The sequence below is a fragment of the Triturus cristatus genome, chromosome 4_2 (assembly GCF_964204655.1).
Source record: "Triturus cristatus chromosome 4_2, aTriCri1.1, whole genome shotgun sequence".
In the NCBI taxonomy this organism is placed as follows: Eukaryota; Metazoa; Chordata; class Amphibia; order Caudata; family Salamandridae; genus Triturus; species Triturus cristatus.
In genome coordinates this window covers 638,920,993-638,942,398 of record NC_140586.1, presented here as the reverse complement: position 1 = coordinate 638,942,398, position 21,406 = coordinate 638,920,993, and the positions used below count along the sequence as shown (strand labels likewise).

Genomic DNA, 21,406 nt, shown 5'->3' with positions numbered 1-21,406 from the left:
CGAGCTGTCACACAAATTGAAAGATTCTGAAAGTTAATGGGCTGTTTCTTCTTCTGCCCAGATATTGGCTACTGCACAATATTATGAAAACAGAGATAAAGAAGAGAAAGAAAAGCAAGAGAAAAAGACGAAAGAATTAAAAACGAAGGTTCTCTTGAAACAAGCTTATCCTCCTCGCTATGTTCAGCCTCAGTTTCAACAGCCTTCGCAGTTTCAGAGGTTGTATCAAAAACCTGAGCCATACATTCCGCGACCTTTGTTAGGACCTAATCAATGTGCCTATTGTAGAGAAGAAGATCACTTCAAGAATAGTTGTCCGGTTTTATTGCAGCGCAATGGAGCATTATCTGCTCCACGAGGTCGTGCTGGCCTCCAGTCAGCAAACAGAGCTAGAGGTCGAGGTGTGTTGACTCAAGAACAGCGTGCCCTTCCTTCTCCCAATTCCATGAACTACTTTGATCAGCAAAATGTTAGGTCTACTCAGTACTGCAATAAAGACCATTATATTGAAAACGGAAATGAAAGTCTTCATGCCAACTAGGACAGCCATGGACAAAGTAAGGGAGTTGTATCAGTTCCAGTAGACCAGAGTGGTCCTTATGTTAACGTCACTACAATGGGTGTTTTAGAGCTGTTTCTTCTAGATACTGGGGCGATGAGAAGTTCTATCATTCATTCTAAACTCCCTGGGGCACCTTTGTCTGGCTTAACGAATATTTCTGTAGGGTTTTCTGGTGCCCCTGTTCGCAATCCAGTTTCTTGCCCTTTGCCTATTTCAATTGGCCCTTATGATTTGGAAGCTCCACTTCTTTTGACGAATGGTTGTGGTGAGAATCTGCTGGGTTTGGACTTATTGAAAAGAATGCATGCTACGATATATTGTTCTCCTTCTGGTGTACATCTTACTTTAGGACAGAAATTGATCTCTCCAATGTATTTGTCCAAAGATCAGTTTCCACCTAAATTGCTTTCTCTCCCAGCAACGCTTTGGGCCATGGGTCCAAACGATGTGGGTTGTCTTGAGATTCCACCTAATGTTGTCACTCTTAAGCCTAATGTTGAATTACCATGCATCCCGCAGTATAGAATTTCCACTGAAGGTGAAAAAGCGCTTTTGGAAATCATTCATGACTTGATTCAGAAGGGTGTGGTTGAAGAAACAAGAGGTAACACATGCAATAGTCCTATTCTTCCTGTTCTTAAACGCACTGATCCTTCTCAGCCTCCTGTATATCGTTTCGTAATTGATCTGCGGGAGGTAAACAAAATTGTTGTACCACAATTTCCTGTTGTTCCAGATATCACTGCTTTGTTGACAAGGATACCTTCCACAGCGACTTGGTTCTCTGTTATCGATCTAAAGAATGCCTTCTTTAGTATTCCCATTGCAGAAGAGGGTAGGGACATTTTTGGCTTCTCTCTTGGAGGCCGAAGCTTCCGGTTTAAGCGAGCACCTCAGGGCTATTGTGAAAGTCCCTCTATTTACAGTCAAGCTTTAAAGTGTCATCTTGATACTTTTCATTTGCCGTCTGGTGCTGCTCTTATCCAATACATGGATGACTTGTTAATCGCTGCTGATTCAGAAGATATTTGCAAAAATGTCACTGTTGCATTGTTACGCCATTTGTTTAATCTGAATCATAAGGTTTCCCCTTCCAAACTACAATATGTCCGTTGAGAGGTTACCTACTTGGGTCATCTCCTATCAAAGGAGGGACGACGATTAACACCAGAACGAATTCAGGCGATTACGCAAATGTCTGTGCCATCCACACAAAGGGAGGTACGTGCCTTTCTGGGTATCACCTCTTATTGTAGGTAGTGGATCCCTAACTTCTCTCTGATAGCCAAACCTTTGTTGGCACTCACTTTGAAAGATATGCCTCAGCCCCTTCCCTGGACTGATGAGTACCAAAGGAGTTTTACCGACTTACGTACTGCTCTGTGTTCTGCTCCTGTACTAGGCACCCCTGATTACAGTAAGCCTTTTACGCTCTATGTTCACGAGAGAGAAGGTTGTGCGTTGTCAGTTTCAACACAGCAATTTGGGGACAAACAACGACCATGTGCATATTTTTCGGCTACGTTAGACCCAGTAGCTAAAGCATTGCCCAGTTGCCTCAAAGCGACAGCAGCAGCAGCAATTTCTATTCGACAGTCTGCTGGAATAGTATTGGATAACACTCTCATTGTCATGGTACCACATGCAGTGGATACCTTACTAAACAGAACGAAAACGCAGCATCTTACAAGTGCTCGTCTAACTGGATATGAGCTGACGCTTTTGTCTAGTCACGTACACATCAAACGATGTAATACCCTAAATCCAGCTACTCTGTTGCCCCTTCCAGATGAGAAAAGTGTTGAGGAGCAACATGATTGTTTCTTTCGTACTGAGGAAGAGACAAAAGGAAGAATTGACTTGAAAGACACACCACTAGAGAATCCGGATGGAACTCTATGGGTAGACGGTTCTTGTTTTAAAATGCTTAATGGAGATACAGTTTCAGCCTATGCTGTAACTACTTTACATACAGTTGTGGAAACAGCACGCATCAGACACAATTCAGCGCAAGCAGCAGAATTGATAGCTTTAACGAGAGCCTGTGTATTATCAAAAGGGAAGACAGTGAACGTGTACACTGACAGCCAATATGCCTTTGGTGTAGCGTTCAACTTTGGGCGTCTTTGGAGGGAAAGGGGATTCCTCACTTCACATGGCACCAAAATACAACATGGTCAGTTAGTGACTGATCTTCTTGACTCACTTACCTTACCCACCCAAATAGCAATTGTGAAGTGTAGTGCACACAAAAAGATTACAGATGATGTTGGTCGAGGAAATGCATTTGCAGATGAAGTAGCGAAAGAGACAGCGAGAGATACAACAAGTCGAATGTATGTGGCGGGTCCTGCAAATTGGGTTAGAGAGAGAGGAATGTATGAGGATACAGTGAAAAGTGTAAGAGCGATTCAGAAAGAGGCTACAGAGAAAGAGTTGAGCAAGTGGCAAGAAAGTACGGGAATGTTGGATGAGATGGGTTGTTGGGTGGAATTATCTGAACATCAACGTTGGCTGTTACCAGATGCCTATGTACTCCCAGTGGTTACTATGGCGCATGGTCCAGCCCACTTAAGTGCAAAAGGTATATGCAAACTTCTGGCTCCAGTGTGGCAAAATGAAAGAATCCCAAAATGTGCAGACAATATAGTGAAACATTGTATTGTTTGTTTGATGTACAACCCGGGAAAGGGAACCCCAACTCCAGCGGGTCACTTTGCTCCTCCAACATATCCATTTGAGGTGTTACAGATCGATTATATTCATGTGGAGCGATGCAACAACCTCAAATACGTTCTGGTGGTAGTATGCGCCTTTTCAAGATGGATAGAAGCATACCCTCTAAAAGACAACACAGCCTTATCCACAGCTAAAGCTTTACTAAAATAATTCTTCCCCAGGTTTGGTTTGCCGCGCATTGTCTGGAGTGACAATGGGAGCGAATTTGTTGGCCAAGTCATGCAAAAAGTTTGTGCGGGTCTTGGTATCAAGCAAAAGTTCCATGCGGCAAATCATCCACAGTCAGCGGGTTTAGTAGAATGCTACAACGGAACCTTAAAGTTAAAACTAGCGAAAGTTCAGGCTAGTACAGGACTCAATTGGCCTGACGCTTTACCATTGGCCCTGCTGTCCACCAGAACTGCAGTACACTCTCATTTGGGACTTAGCCCTTACGAAGTGGTTTTTGGACGCCCGGCTAATGTATGGGGAGTCCCTCGCCCTAAGAAATACTCAGACTTGCCATATCCAATGTTGATTGACTACTTGCATGATCTTACGACTAAATTGCGTGTTCTCCCATCAACAGGTTCAGAGTGCTCTACCAGAGGCTTCCACAGACCCAGGTCATTCCATTCGACCCGGTGACTGGGTCTGCACCAAAAATTTCCAAAGGACGAGAAATTTGGAGCCCAGGTGGAGGGAGCCTCGTTTGGTACTATTGACCACAAGAACAGCAGTTAAAGTCGAAGGAAAGAAAAATTGGATTCACGGTGTGCATTGTAAGAAAGTGCCTTTGCCTCTACCTTTCGATCAGTGGGTTCGTAGAGGTGTTGGTGACTCAGAAAGTGAAAAAGTCCCACGATTCGTACCTTTTAGCGATGCACGCCTGAATGGGACATTGTCTGAGAAAGAGGACGACGACATTCTGCAGGAAGCAATACCATCACATCGTCGCTTAGATACGACCAATCCACGAACATTGTTCCACGATCAGACTGTACAGAACAAAGAACAATATAATTTGAGACCTAGACCAAAGAACACTTAAGATTTTTCTCTTTTGTGTAGTATTCTGTCCCGGTTGCAGGGTCACGGTAGGAGTCTTAGTTGCGACCTGAGTAGTGGCAATAGGCCTGCAGGACTTGCCGTGTCATAGGACGGCAGACAATCGTGATTAAGTGATCGAGGAAGATTGCCGTGAGCATCCATTAGAAAGATGGAAACTACACTAGGAAAAAGAGAGAGAAAGGATGAAATGAAGAAAGAATCCTGTAAAATAATGTACAGTCGTTTCGGTATAACTTTATGTATCATTATATTATTGTGTATCCTTTTGGTGTTTATAAGTTGGATTATTTATGCTCTGCAGCAAAAAGTTGTCTCTCCTTCTTCCTCCTCGTCTTCTTCTACTGTCTCTCCACATCTCTTTCATACCCTTCCTCAACATGAACTCATTAGAAGAACTGAATATTATAACAATTCCTTTGTCCAGTTGTTACATCAACATCAATTAGTGGTCAATGCGACTGATTGTTGGGTGTGTGGACTTATGCCACATACCACAGAGAAAGGAATGCCATATTTAGTTTTTCCATTCTCTTATGAGGGTTCTGCTTGGGCTTATTTTGTCATTTTCTCCAATGCCTACCAAAGCAAGTTCAAACGATCCATTAGTTCATATATTGGTGGTCCAGATTTTAGTCATAGCTCATTAATTAAGGGAATGGTAGCTATGGCTAAAATCATGGAAAATAGTAAGATTTCCGTTGATGAAAGAAAAGCGTATACAAACTGGAACGTCACCCATTATGTCACTAGCCTTAGTGATAAGGTCAAACAAAGAAAATCTCCACCAATTTGGACTATTCCTCATCAGGGAAATTTCTGTCTGCAAATTAACGATCGCTCTCCTGACACCATACAAAGAAATAACTGTTCCCACACATACGTTTACTCCTCTCAGAACTCGCCTCCTCTAGTACCATCTCAGGGCACATATTTTATCTGCCACAATAGAGCTTACACATGGTTACCAACTGATTTTTCTGGTACCTGCTATATAGCTTTCCTTCTTCCCCCTACATACACCGCTTCTGCAAACTATCATCGAAACAGATATGGCAGAGGGATTATTGATTCGAAAGACACAGCAGGACAAGAGGGAAGAGATTTCCTCAAAGGATTTCTTCCTTTTTGGGGTCCAATGGCCAACAGCAGAAATATAAGACAATTGGTCCGTGTCGTAGAGACCACAAAAGACATCACTGTAGGAGCCTTAAGTAACATCACAGCAGAACTACAGGCCGACCGTCTTATGACCTTACAAAATCGAGTTGCCTTAGATTTTGTTCTTGCAGATCGTGGTGGAGTGTGCAAATTGATTGGGTCAAGTTGCTGTATTTTCATACCTAATGACGCTCCGACAGTATACCAAGCTATCTCCAAGTTGCATATAATCTCTGAGTCGATTCATCAGGATGAAGGAGATTGGTCATTTACGGAGTGGTTTTGGGGACTACTGTCCAAATGGGGTTGGAAAGTATGGACATTCCTTGGAATAATTTTGACCATTATTTTCTCCTGTTGCCTCTGTATACACTGTGGTCCTGCTATCTGTGACCTATGTGCTACTATGTGCATCCCCAAACCCAAATCACCAAGAACAGAAAACATAAGAATGATGTTACAGCAACAGCTCGATGACCTCATGGCTATCAACATTGACTCAGATTAACATGAGTCTATCTTGTCTGAGTTCTGGCAAAAGGAGGGTCTGAGGAACTTCGATTTCCGATCGCGATCGAATCGACCCGCCATTTTGTGCTCCGCTGCCATTTTGTGTTGCCATCACTCAGGCAGCACGCCGAACAAAGTCTATTCTGCTTTTTCTGCAGCTTCGTGTTAAAACAGCCCTTCTGCCTCTATTTGCAAAGCTGGTGTTAGGACTGGCCGAGTACACTAATCCCTGTCTGGTTGTCTTAAATCCCCGTCTCAACTATCTGTTGGTTCACACTATTCTTTTCTGACTTTATCTTATCGTCTGGCCTTCATTGTCCTCTGCTAGCATTCTCTCGTTTCACAACTGTCCTCCAGCACACACAAACATATCTCGCCACCTGCAAGTTAGTTACGAATCCGTTAATGAATTTGTTTGAGGGAGGGGTGACAAACATAGTTGGAGGAGAGGTTTCTTCGAGTCATCTGACACTTTTGTTTTCAAATCTCTCCTATTGGTTCTGTCCTGTTTTCCAACTTTCCTTATTGGCTCTTTCTTGTATGTTCTGGGTGTATATTTGGTTAATGTATACGTTACCTATATGGTATAAAAGACTGTGCGCCACAGAGTGAAGTGGCAGTCTCCTGAGAACCTACCTTGCGTACTTCTGGGATAACTGTACTAGCTGCAGCTAATAAATCTGATCTTCTAACGCCTAACAGAGTGTCCCGTGTCTCTGTGTAGCTGAGCAGGAGAATCCAGGAGATTAAGGCGTACCCTGCGCCGCCAGGCCCAAAAGGTTCTGGTTCTTCACCCTGGTCAAGAAGCAACCACAATCCTAGTCAGGATGAGGCACACAAACCCCCCAAATTAACCTCTGTTCACCCTCTGGTAGTTTGGCACAAAGTTATCAGGCTTAACTTGAAGGCAATGTGGAAAGTATTTGTGCAACACCTCAAACAGTAAAACAGTGAAAACATCACACAAAATGATCCCATACCAGGTTTAGAAAGATATAGCATATTTTAATAAATAAAATGGGACCAGAACGACAAAAATCCAATCATGGAAACTGGAAATATTGAATTTGAAAGATTTTAAGGTAAAATAGCACCAAAAAGAACAAAGCACCAACATGTGATATCTAGCTATCGGACAAGGCCATGAGTTCAGGCCGACTGTGATGGAGAATGTGCTGGCTACAGGGACATGGGTAGGCCTACTGAACAAAGTACCTGAAATCCTGGTTGTGGATACGAGGCAAAGAAGCGGCGGACAGCAATGCATTGGTTCAGAGATGCAGCAAGGCTGTGGTGCAAGGTCATGTTGCATCGTCAGCAAGGATCCCTTAAACGTGGCGTGCGATGTGAAGTCTGGGCATCAAGGATAGGGTGCACAGCCGAGGTGATGCGTTGGTTCCGAAGAGCTGCAAGGCTGTCATGCGGAGGCCAGCATCGTCGTCGAGCTGCCATTGACGACAGATGCAAGGACCTGGGTCAGAGAAGAGGACTGAAGTGGTGGTGTCCAGAGTCCTTCGTTTATACACAATTGTGCCTTTCAAGTGGGGTGAAATGTCTAGAGACACGCTTTTGACGTGCACAGATTCCCTGCCAACCCTGGCTCCAGACTAACAACAGGTGACAGGCAGCCCTTTGTGTGGGGACAAAACGCAGCCTATTCAGGGGCAAGTGAGGATGGGTCCAGCACCCCCGCCTTCATCCTGTTAGGATAGCCCACTCAGTTACACCTAAGCTCCCATTGTGTGTGGCGGTCTAGGTGGAATACCCAAAGCTCAACTGCCAACTACACCCTGCCATGTGATCAGAGACAGGCTGCAGGCACCAACTATCTAAAAGTGGCATTTTCAGAACTGCAATTTAAAATCCAACTTCACCATAGGTTTGGATTTTAAATTTAGGATTCCAGAGACACCAAACATGAACCAGTTATGTCTTTCCATTTGTAAATTACGCTTATAAAATCTAATAAGGTAATCCCAATGTTATTCTATGGAAGATATAGGCCTTGTAGTAGTGAGAAATAAATTTTAAGAGTTTTTCACTACCAGGACATGTAAAATTTAAAAGTACATGTACCTCTTTTTAAGTAAACTACACCCTGTCCATGGGCTGTACAGGGCCTATATTAGGGGTGACTTACATGCATTAAAAAGGAAGCTTTGGGCCTGGCAAGAGGTTTAACTTGCCAGGTTGGCATGGCAGTTTAAAACTGCACACACAAGATCTGCAATGGCAGGCCTGAGACATGTTCAAAGGGCTGCTTAGTTAGGTGGCACATTCAGTGCTGTAGTAGAATTTAATTCATAGGCCCTGGGGCACATGTAGTGTACTTTACTAGGGACTTATAAGTAAATTAAATAGGCCAATTGGGTATAGGCCAATTCTACAATGTATTAAGGAGAGAGCACAAGCCCTTTAGCACTGGTTATAGTGGTAAAGTGCACAGAGTTCTAAATCAAACAAAAACAACTTCAGCAAAAAAGGGAGGAGGAAGGTAAAACGCTTGGAGGTGACTCTGTAGAAACGGCCATCCCCACAAATGGCAGATGCGTATCCTAAACTTTGGACGGGGAGAAGTTGCTGAGGTAACAGATGCGTAGATGTAGAATACAACATACTAGAGAGTAGAGTCAATATAAAGGAGAGCGTCAGAGATATATTGGGGATCATTGAAATAAGCGAAAAGGAGAGTGAATGGATTGCTGGATGAAGGATCGAGTGGATGTTCAGATGGATGTAAAATCAAACACACAAGGCTTCAGCAGGAGTGGTAATCTTATTTAGACATGCATATAGACAATCATACGTATATTAACTATGGAACTCCTTGAACCTCGGCTCCTCTCCTTCCCCCACCTTCCTTGCTTATGTGCTGGCCTTTCTCTCTCTTTATCTCTCCTTCCTAGCTACTAATTGTGCTTCTTATTCTCGGTTTCTTGTTCTTACTTTGGTAAACATATCACTCAAATGACAATGTGCTACCTACACTTACCAAGTATATACTACATTTCGATGGACAAATGGAACTATCCGATAATATATCCAATACGCTTGGAATGCCAACACGGTCTCTCCTCATGTACAATATATTCAACATCTGTATTCTGCAGAACGTACAATGCCTCATACAATGCATTAGATTCCTTAAAAAATAAATGAAAACGTCCGAAATGAAAGTGGCAATCTTATTAAATTGCATGAATGACATATATGATGTCAGTGCAAGCATAACACCAGGGTGTACACCATTGTGCAAACAAAGTCGATAAGATGTAAAGAAGGATCAACATTATGTTAATGCAAGCTTTATATGGGGGAGATCAAAATCATGACACAGGTGTGAACACTTAGTCAAAAAAATACCAGCACTAAGGCATGGCAGCACTGTGCACAAGGTGAGCACAAATGACACTGATACCCACAAACTGCCACCGTTATAACAAGAATTGTCACCATTATTATGAAGCTATTCAACTAATATCCATCGGGCCCACCAAGGGGTTATGATGCTGCCAGTCGCATTGTTATTCATTCTAAACCACATTTCCTAAGATGGGTATTTGTCTCATTTAATCTTATTATTGAAATACGATATTACCGGGCAGGGCTCACAGTGTAAATCAAAATATTTCAACAAGGTGATCAAACCTTCCATTAAGTCTCTTAATTTTATTTTTTGGTCTAATTTTCTAAATTCTGGATTTTAAATGTACTCAGCCTTGATGACGTGACATGCTAAACTTGTCATGAAACATGTTTGTAGCATGTTTTTGAAATCCTGTTTCCAATTTCCTTTTGAAAGGGACGAATTTAACGAAACATTGCAGAATTTTTTGAAAATGATTAAGCCTTTAATTTGTTCTTTTAGGGTCAGTATTATGTTAGTAGTGGAAACCACCAGGGAATGTAAATCCACAGAATAAATAGGAATACCGCCATCATGCCAGAGACTGCATTCTATCGGGCCACCATCATGGTACCAGTGCCGAAAGTAGAGCAGTAAAGGGCCGCCCATCTCCCTCTTACGTCACGTTCAACTACACATGTATTCAAAGGATGCTATGCGTACCACCCAAAACCCACACCGAGGATATCTCACCATAGCACAATTTTCTATAGAAACACAAACCTACACGTTCCTAAGGTTTCTCTGGCCTGAACATTTAAAAAGAGTCCAAACTCAGTGCACGTAATTGCATATGAATCCCAACCGATGCCTTAACACAAACATTAATAAACCAACTGAAAATACCCCAACATAACCCCAGCCCAGCACAAATCATCACAATATCAACACAACAAAAACACACCCAACACGCATTAACATCTTTTGAGTTTACCCTGGTCTAGTGTGACCAGATAACAGAGGTTGGTGATTTATGCTATTTGGCGCTATTTTTAATTCAAACTTTAAAACATCATATCTCTGGTTCTACTTATTGGATTTTGTATCTTTTCAATGTCATTTTATTTATTCAAATATTCTCTATTTTTCTTAAATGGTTTGGTATATTTCTTATGTTGTGTTTTCATTTTAGTTCTGTTTAAGTACTGCATAACTATTTTACACATTAACTCCAAGTGTAAAGAGCAAGTCTGACTGCTTTGTACCAAGTTACCAGAGGGTTAAGAATAGCTTTATTTAGTGACTTTAGTGGTTAATCCTAACAAGGATCATTATTATTATTAGAGGTGGGGTTTCACCACCCTCAACTAATACTACAATTTCTTTCACTAAGGGCCCGATTACACAGGCAACCGCTCCGCAGGAAGTCGCCGCTGCCTGCTCACCAGATTACAACTTTTCAGTGGTCTGGTAGGTGGGCGGCGTGACGGTCTTGAGTTGGTGCCTCTTTCAAAGGTGGTGGTGCCTTTAAAAAAGGTATCGCAATGGGGCTGCACTACAAGTTTCCTGCATGCCATGGACTTGAAAGTCCATGCCGTGACAGAACCTATATGCATGCACTTGGGGAGCACATGTTATGCACCCCTGCCTGCTCCACATGCAGTTTAGACACAGGGCGCCCCAGTAGGGGCCCTCTTTGTTTCTTCTCCTTCAAGGTTTAGATGGAGAAAGAACCTCCATGTAAACCCTGGAGGAGAAGAAACTCGTAATATGCTTGGTGGGACTGCCAACTCTGACCGCCCAACGCCTAATGGAGTGGTCATACCACCGGTGGGGTGGTGGCAGGATCCACCATCGCTGCACCATCACGAGTATGCTAGTCCTTGGACTGCCAGACTCGTAATAGGGCCGTAAGTGTTTAGGTGTCAATATTGATATGGGGTCAAGAACATCTAGAGTTGGGAGTCAAAGGAGAGTACATCAGAAGCAACACGAGTTGACTTGCCACGATGGCGATCTTGAATGCTTTGACGCTTACCATTTCCGTGCTGAGACTTGTCTTGACATTGACCATTATTCTAGTGACTGTTCTGGAATGAAGACAGTGGTATCTGTGCCTCCTTTTCTTCCTGGATCTCACTAATCTAGAATGCTATCTGGAAGATTTCTTCTCTTTATCTGGCTTTTATGGGTTCTTTTTCTCCTTTTCAACTTTTAGGTCTTCCAACCATTCCCTCCAGCAGGTCTCTTCTCTGTCCATGAGCATTCTTCTGTGGGTCTGTAGCATGCTTTCTGGAGAATATTCTACATTCAGAATCATATGATGCCGAACAAACATTGACAAAGTGAAGAGGCTGGCAGTCAACACCAGACCTATTGGCTTTGCCACTGCTTCCATTCCTAATAGATGAATGCTCGAGTGGCCATTCAGCAGTCTCAATGTGTTACAAATGATTATTAAATAAACGTATACAAAGTGTACTGTTGTCTGAGCTTAAAGACTTATGCCTCTGACAGATCCACAAATAAAATAAATACCAGTTAATAAAACATTCTGGACTCTATTCAAAAAGGGAAATTTAGTCATAAACTTAAAGTTTACAACCACATTTACCATTCTTATGTGTGCCAGGAATTAACAAAGGGATTGTTGGTGGGCACATAAGCATTTACCACTGAAGATGTTTTCACAATGAGTTTGGAGAGATCCACAGAAGTAAACATCAATCAAGGGTGGAAGTGTATGTTTCAAGTCATGGTTTGCTTATAACTTTGGGAAGGCACATAACTACGCGTCGGTACAGCTTTCGGTCCGATGAATTGCAAGAAAAAAGAAATATGAAAACCTTCCGTGAGTGCGATCCGTTTCTTTGCTTCGAAAAGTTGTTGGATTTATTCAGGCTGGGCTCCGCCGAGGGGTTTCGCACCGCTGGAGAGCACTGGGAAAGCCAGCGAAAGTTGAGCCGTTTTCCGGAGGAAATATTTATGTTTGTGGCAATTCCTAAACTCCAGCATGACCTCTTCTCACCATAGAAATGGTCAGAGCCAAGGACTCTAGTATCTTCTGTTTGGGGATGGCAAGGGGATCGGATCACCAAGATATGGTGAAGGTGTAGGGAAAATGCTTCTCCTCTGGGTGTTTTCCCAAAAAAATGCATGTTCACTGGAGTCTCCATTTCCACTGTATGAAGTTCTCGGCGCATGGCGAAGAGAAGCCTTCACAAAAAGTCACACTTGGCAAATCTTTGCATGCATACTTCTGGAAATGTTTGTGAAAAGAAAGAAAAATGGAAATGGTTTCGTCAGAGGCACACATTTGGGCCCAAACTTTTCAAGATTTTTTCCTTGACTAGAGCCCACTATCAAGAAAATTGATTTTACAAGTCGACCCAGAATAGCTAACTGTATTTGTACATACTTATTATGTACTGATGATACCTTCAGAAGTAAACAGAATAGTATTATGTTTACAAATATACATACTTGATTTTTTCAGCTTCTTCAGCTTCCACTGATACCAACAAAGCAGGCATGTCCAAAAACCATATTGTTTCTGTCTCTGTCAAGAATACATCCACAACCTTATTAAGATCTTGCTCAGTCAGCTGCTCCCGGATCTCATCTCTTCTAATTTGTATATCTGTAAAACAAACAAAAAATACACTACTGAGCCTTGCTTTGGAATCAGTAGTACTTTAGGATTGAAAAACGAATACAGACACTTTGCTATGAAGCGACATAACTAGTGCAAGAGAACTACAAGCGTCAGAGTTCTTATCCACTTGGATTTTTGGGCTCCAAATGTGAAACAAATTAGATCAGATTTATCAATGAATTGGGGAAAGGGCATTGCAAAGTTGACAGTCCTGGCTGGAATGTGCCAGCAGTTTCATTCCACTCTTACCTCGGTCTTCAAAGTTCTCATAACTGCAAAACCAACCCTCCATACCAACTTCCAAGGTGTGCCCTAGGGTAGATGATCCCAAACCGGTCTCTACAACCACAGTCTTAAGGACACACACCCCTCATCTCATTCACCCAAATCTAGCTGCAGGCAGGAGTAAAGCTCACTGGCCCCCATATAAATTAAGTTAGTGACCACAGGTAAATGGAACCCCTTTTTTAATTAAAATGACCATGAATATGTGCTAACAGCACCCACATTGTTTTTGCACTGAAGATTCCACCCATCAGGACAAGTACAGATAAAATCCCGATCAAGATCACGTTCAGTACATCTCTCTTTAGAGTTATCCCGAGATGATCCACAATATTTTCTGTGTGAATGGTGGATCTGAGGTGGACGTTGGCTGCTGCCCACGGACAAAACAAGAGTGAAAGGACACCCACACTGCCCCGTGCTCTCTCCTGCTTTCTTGTCTCAGACTCTGTTTGGAGGGTAGTGCCAGGCAGAAGGGAACTTATTGAAAAGGTATTGGCAGACCCACCTTGTTTGAATGCTCACTCAATGAATGGAGAGATGTAGTGTCACTCCACTGTACTGATTCGGGGAAGTGGTCCTGATGTCAGAGGTTCGGAATTTAATGGAAAATTTAGGAATGTGATGGAATACCTAAAAGCCAAAAGCGATGAGAAAGTCATGGCAGACAAATTGAACTCTTTTTGGCTGTGAGGGTTGGGGATCTTGCTCTTTGACCAAAGTTACATTTAAATATGCAGTAAGGTGTTATCCGAACGGTGCATCTACATCGGCTTAAGTTAACTCAAGAATTAATTTCATCAATTTTAGGTTTTTACTCAGTAAGGAGCAAATGTGACATGTGAACCCAGCCATGGGTCCAATGCATGCTAACCTCAGGACTCGCACTGTGCCGCACTGTGGAGGTCCAACAAGGCTAAAAGTGGTTTCGTTTTTGTTCCCTTACAGAAGTGTAAATGTCTGGACATGCAGGCTCGACCGATGCATTGACACATAACAAAGGCTCATTTGCATAAGATCGGTCTCTTTCTATAATGGCACAGTGTGCAAAATAATGATGTGGTGGAATGCAGCTCAAAGTAATAAGCAGTGGTTGAGATTAATTCAAACATGTTTCTGTTCTCTCAATGAAAATGTACCTTGCTCATGGCAACCAATACACAGAGAGTGCTCATGTCACTGAGACATACTCATACGCTTGATCCTTTAAAGTAATGCTATCCTTTTGTGTTGCAAAGTCATCTTTGTGCCCTGGGCACCGCCATTTTTTGTTGACTGGTATTAGTGGTAACAGACTCTGACTGTCCCTGGGCTCTGCTTAACCAGGCCCAGGGCCAGTGCTATGCGGAAAATACACTTAGAATGAATATAGCGAAAACACCTACATGCACTAGGGTACACTATGGGTTAGGGTAACCCTACGATTGGCATTACCTTCCCTATAGGACCCTAGTACATAATAGGACAAGGGGATCAAAACGACCTTTAAGTCCCTAGTTTGTGATAGGGCATGGCAGTTTGGAGGCCAGCAGCCCTTTCGGCACTTGCATGTGTGCACTGCTGATGCCTAAGGTCAGTTTAAAAGCAGCCCTGTGTTTCAGGACTACTTTTAACAGGTAAACTGTGCCCAAACTCGACTATGATATATAACGCACTTACAAATTAATAATCTACAATATTTTGGCATATTAGGTACCCCTAGGGTCTCCCCGGGGTGTCCCAGTGGTGGGTGGTCAGGTATTTATAAGGAGGACCCTTATAAAATAGGATATATGTGCCTTGGGGTTAGTGAGATTGCACATTTCATTTTCCACATTGTAATAAAGTGCTCCCCCAAATCAAATTTTATGCTGGGAGCACTGTGGAGTGAGGATCTGCAATATTTGTACATATTCAGAACCCTTAAAGTCTCCCCTAGGTGTCCCTGGGGTGGGGGGGGGGGGTCCTGTAGATATAGGCAGGGTCCTTATAAAATATGTTTTATAAGCCCTAGTGTGGTAGAACGTGTCCAGTTCATTTTCCCTATTGTAGATCCCCAGCCACATGGCTTTACATGACAAGAACTTATTAACTAATACTTCCTGCCAGGAAAACCCCAAAAATATCATTCAAGGACTCACTGGAATGGAATTGATAAATCCAAAAATATTCTATTGTTGAACTTATCCTAAATGTACAGACAAGAAGTTATAAGACTTTCTTGTCTGTAAGCCAAACATTCAGCTTCCCAGTGATCTGCCCTGATTGGTCAGAGTTGAGTGGATCAGCCAAGCTGGTTTGGTGAGGTGATAAGTAGCCCCTGGGGTGAAAGAGCCATTCTGGGAGGAGTGGATTCTGCTACATATGAATGCCAGAGCAAGGGGGAGTGGTTGTAATCAATGGTCTTCAAATGAAGGAGATGACAGGCAGGAGAAGCCAGTTTCATTTACAGCCCTACTCTTTGATCCCAGCTAGGTGGCAGGCCTAAGGAAGGAATGTGCAGATGCCACGGGGAGGATGTCTATGGAGATGAGCCATCCTAGAGGTGGGTTTAGCCAGCTCTTGCCTCTCTAATGGGACGTCTGTCACATTGAATTTTGGAGAGACAGTGATTTCTTGGAGACTATTGTACCACACTTTAGTGAAAGTGGTCATGCTCTGGGGTATTGCTCTGCACCTCATTGGACAGGAGAACCCTCCTGCGTGACCCTAGAGAATACTGAATAAGTATCTGAGAGGGGCAGTGCCTCTAAGTTCTGCTGCTTGAAAGTAAAGGAAGAAGATGGATCCATGCTGGAAGTTCGATTTGCACCAACCAGGCCCTGAACCCTAACTGACTGCGCCTGCTGCACAATCTGGAAATACAGCCATGTGATTTAAAACTGCTTCCAAATGACTAAAGAGTGGATTCCCTGCAAGCTACAGGTGAACAGAGCTCACCTGGACAACCACCACCAAGAATCCCCAGCCTGGAGTACTACCAGTGGATTTGTAAGGGTTTTGGCCAAGTAGATTGGGTAATTGAATTCCCAAACTTTCAAGGACTATCTTGGAGCTTCCAAACCATTGGATTTAATTGTGTACACTATGGAACCCTCAAAGGAACTTCAGGAAAAAGTTCCAGAAATTTGAAGAAACTTCAGAAAAAAGCTCGATAAGTGGACCAACTCGACCTGGCCAGCCAAGCCTGTGACACTCAACCGCGAGCCAGCCTGCCCTTCAGGTTCATCCAGGTGAAAAGCTATGGAGGTCTGACTTCCAGAGTTTGACTGGGAGCTGGTCGAAACCCAAGCTGCTCTTCATCAGGCTGGATTCAGGGAAGGTTCCTCCCTGAATCCAGCCTGATGAAGAGCATTGAGGGACCTCGGGAGAAAAATCTCCATAAATGTTTCAAAGTCCGAATGTAGAAAAGGTGACCGGGACCAACAGCGAGAGTCAAGAAGCCCACCTTCAACCACAAGCTGGCCTGGATCTCAGGTTTCTCCTGCTGGAAAGCTCCGGAGGTCTGACTTCCATAAGTTTGATGGGGAGCTTGTAGCAAGGCAAGCCGACGAATAGTCACCAAATCCAGACTGACTGACCTTCGAGGGACCCCGGAAAGAAAAGCTCCAGAAAAGTTTCTAAAACAGAAGGTAAAAATTTGACCAAGGCCTACAGCGAGGGGTAGCGGTGCAGGGCTCCATCGCGGTTGGCCTGAAACTTTGACTTTGTCTTTGTTCTGCTCTAGTGCGACCATATGTCGCAATAGGCGCTATTGGTTTCTATGTGCTATACTGTGCTAAAGCTTTCAAAATTCATATCTTCGGATCCCTACATTGGATTTTTTTCGTTTTGGTGTCATTTTAAAGATAAAAACATTTATTTTTCTATAAATTGGTGTTGGATTTTTTTGTGAGTTGTGTCTTAATTATTTACCGAATTTGTGGTTTTAAATTCTTTACATACCTGTCTTTTAAGATAAGCCTGCCTGCTCGCAGCCAAGCTACCAAGGGTTGAGCATGGGAATATTTTTTTAAGACCCATTCTGAGCCCTACATTGTGTTAGTGGTATTATTGCCAGTGGTAAATGCATATTTATCACTACTAATAATCCACTTTCCAAACTTTTGTCATTCCTCATACTTTTTTGTGGCCATTTCATTTAGGAACTTGTAAGTGGAAATCCCCATCAGTTTGTTTGAAGGTACTGATAAATGACATCTTATGAATAGAGCATTCTGGCTGATGCAGTGAATTAGTGTTTATTATCTTTGTACTTTCAATACTTTTACAATCGAAACTCTACGGCATGTGTGAATCTAGTTTTTTCCCCCCAAAGTAATAGTACTGTAAGCTAATTATAGGTTTATCACTGAGAATTGTTAAGAAGTAGCAATACATTATCCTATTGGTAAGAAAACACACAACAGAAAGAAAGGTAGGGTCACTACAATCCACTCTTGTTCTGATTTCATTCGTATTACCTCCCAACATGCCTAGAAAGAGGGACGTCTACTTGTGAATTCAAATTTTCCTGCGGCCACAGCCTTGATTTAATGGAGCAAAGCTAATCTATTCTTGCATTCAAGACATGACCGTTAGTGTTGGGAGTGTCAAAAATGTGGTTTTCACCCTAAGCCCCTCAAAGAAACAACACAATTTGCAAATGGACTGACTGCATTTTAAGAGAATAAAACCCTGTTGCTTCTATATATATATTTTTTTTGTTTGTTTGTTTTTTTTAAAGGGATGGGCCACAGTTTTCAATTTAATAAAGTAACAGTTGAGGAGTGCATGGCACTGCACGCGGCCTAACAAGGGATTAAGGGAATCTTTACAATTCGCTAAAAGGAAATTGCAAACAGCTATGTACAACAGTTTGTTTTACACCATTTGCGATTCCCAGTGGTTCGCAAATTGACCCACCTCATCAATATTCATAAGGTCGGTCACAATTTATGATCCATTGGGAATCGCTAAACCACAGGGATGGTGTCCTGCTGAGTCCAGCAGACTACTATGTCTGTGTTTGCTTTTAACTAAAGCAATTTTTATTATTTAAATGCATCCCGTTTTACTTAAAGGAAAATGGGATGCCTTTCAAAAACAAAAATTTGAAATGTTCTTTTCATTTTTTAAGTGTAAGTAGTGGTCCGCAAGACCACTGCCTGCTCTTAAAAAAAGTTTTTGCGTACATTCACAAAAAGAAAGGGGTTTCCTTTGGATCCCTTCCCAGTTGAGAATGGGTTACCACCTACTTGAAGTAGGAGGTAAAATTTGAATGTTTTGCGACCGCATTTTGTTTGCAAAACATTCACAAATACCACTGTGTCACTATAAGGAAGGAATGTCCCTAACACGCCCCTTCCGGATTCCGAATCGCTAACCCAATTTGCGATTCGGTAATAAGTTACTGAATCACAAAATATGGTTTGGTACATTTTAAAAGGCTTTTTTTGTGGTTGCAAATAGGCTGATTCAGTGAATCCAGCTGTTTGCAATATCAAAAAACTTGGGTGCATCAGGACCTAAATGTCTATCACCAAGCCCCCTTGCATATGTTTTCTATTAATATGGAGAGTTCCATATCTTTTAATGATCTAATAACATTTAATGAAGAATGACATATTAAAGTTAAACAACATGAAAACATAAGTATTTGCATATGAGACAATCACTTCATGTACCTTTCAAATAGTACATGATAGAGGTCTTAGGATTTTAGCTTCATAATTTGTGAGAGCCATAGGAATGTCAATAAATTCCTGGGTTAATATGGGAAAACTAAATCACTCATAGTGTGTGCCTATGTTTACAAAATGTCCAACTTTTGAGAATAATTCACTCATTATATTTTAGTATAAAACTAACTGTGAATGCAGTTGTGATGTTTGGTATTGACTATTGCATTGTGATCTACCTGCATCCCTATTCTAAAAGAGTCTCTATTTTTAGAAGTTACACACACACTCCGCGACGATATTAAGCTTGCATTTTGATAATGCATTTGTTACCAGTACAAGAATGCGTTATCTTCAAGACAAGATCTTTTGTTTTTAAAGGCCATGGCCAAGATCATACTATCTTCAATTAAAATCTAGCATGTCTCTTCTTTTGAAAGTGCTGAACATGTCTTACGGATGCAACAAATGCTTAATTTGCTGGAAAGCCTCACACAGTTTAAGTACCTGATGAGTGTAAATTACATTTTGAACTCACTTCAATTTGCTCTCCATTTTCAATCAAATCTTTTCAAACTCAGTAAAATGTTGAATACATTTTCTTTCAAACGTACAGTATAAATTTACTTATGAAACAAAATAAAAAAAGTTAAGCACAACACTGACCCGAGGGGCGTTCCAGCAGTTTAGATACTGTAGGCAATCGTGAGGAATGTGGTGTACTATACATCAAACATTCACTAATCATATATTCATTCATTCTCTACAGCCTTTACCTGATAGACTAACAGTTGTGTCCCTTCGCGAACTATGTTCCTCAAGTTCCTCTGAAATGGATTCTGTAGATCTGCTTGATTTAGAAACTGTGCTTCCTCCAAATGTCGATCTACAAATATATTGAAAATAATACAGTGAAGCTTCTTCTTGTTTTTATAGCAAAATGTACAGCCACTAGCTATCTAGGGATGTTTCATTAGGGTTAATGCTTCACGTTTTCATTGGTAGTATATAACAGTGGAAGTATTAAAACCAGCACACTAAAATCGCAACAAGAGTGAATTTACAGGTACTCATTACAAAGGAAAAGTACAAAGAACATAAATTACCAAAGTAAGTCAAATAAGGATATTGTAGTCATCCTACTCACTTATCTACCGTAGTAAATTCCTTTTTACGTGGTATCCCTATTTTCTTTTCATGAATATCTAGGTATTTTGACCGCTGGGGCAGCTGTGGCCTGCTAAACAGTTCCCAACTCTACATGCACTTACCCGAATTATCTACAATGATTATGTGTCTTTCTGTAAGGAATTAATTCTTTGAAAACACAATAAAATCCAGTCACAGATCAATCTGTTTTAAGTGATTTTTTTTTTACAGAGAAAATCACTGTATATATGATGTTGTGATGCTTGAACTCATTTTACTTGTGCTGATATTGTAAGGGGTCTAATATTGTGATAATTACCAGCAGGTTATATCTTTCAATGAGATTCAACCACATCGAAATAATGAACTGTCTTGACACAGATCTCTTTCTCTTAATGCTTTTGGAGGCATCTGAAACAACACAGTCAGCAGACCCTTGATTGGCAGTGCAGTTAGGGGGAGCATATAACGATCACAACGAAGGACAGCATCAAGGTTCCATCATAGAATAAAATCTCTAGAAACTTCTTCTCACAGTCTATCTGTTGTTGTTAATAGCCCACTTTTATCACTTTGTGGTACTTTGTGGCAGTTGCTGGTGTGTAGTTAGTTAGGACCTAGTTGCCATAGGAAGAGCGTTTTATTGGTTTGCTAATAACTTTGCACCGTTTGACGACTCTTCAAAAACTGTCCAAAAAAAGCTTCATCAACCTCAGCTGCTTCCTTGAAAGTTTCGGGATGATCCATCAAGTGGAGGCTGAGAAAAAAGGGGGAGTCCCAAACACAATTTCCCTATGCAATTTTCAGAAGGATTTCTGAACAGCACTACATCTCAAACTGCTGAATGTAATTACACCAAATTTGTAAGAAAGCTCGATTGTTACCTAGAAAATTAGCTTTTTGTCATTTGGCATAAATCTGTTAAATAGTTTTTGAGAAATTTAGGTTAAAAGGTTATGTATATTGGGGCAGTTGGGTTCGGCGGGCTCTCACAACTTCAAATAGTAGAGAGATCTGAGTGGCCGAGGGGACTTTCTTTTTTCTAAACAACCGTCTCACTCTCGCGAATCCCACAGGAACTTGAGCTTTGTTAGGCTGACCACAACATAAGAAATGTTACGGCCGTCGTTTCAGGAGATAGGGACTCAGTGTCCTGAAGATTAAAAAAGATATAATGGGGGAGAGTAGGGTTACCACAGAAAATCACCAGTTCTAGTTCTTTTAGGTGTCGCTTCATTACCATGCACTGTTTATGTTTATGAGCTCACATATTACATCACTCATGACATTTTCTTTCAAATTATTGATATCAT

The 21,406-nt window shown here is 41.7% G+C and overlaps 1 protein-coding gene across 1 annotated transcript in view; it reads right to left on the bottom strand.

Moving 5' to 3' along the window:
- DNAI4 (dynein axonemal intermediate chain 4) overlaps nt 1-21,406 on the bottom strand; it is a 365,428-nt gene that overhangs the window by 225,822 nt on the left and 118,200 nt on the right. Inside the window, exons 4-5 of the mRNA XM_085600143.1 lie at nt 19,721-19,830; nt 12,849-13,005 (exon numbers count right to left, since the gene is read on the bottom strand). Coding sequence (XP_085456269.1) covers nt 12,849-13,005; nt 19,721-19,830 — 267 coding nt within the window. The remainder of the gene's footprint in view (nt 1-12,848; nt 13,006-19,720; nt 19,831-21,406) is intronic.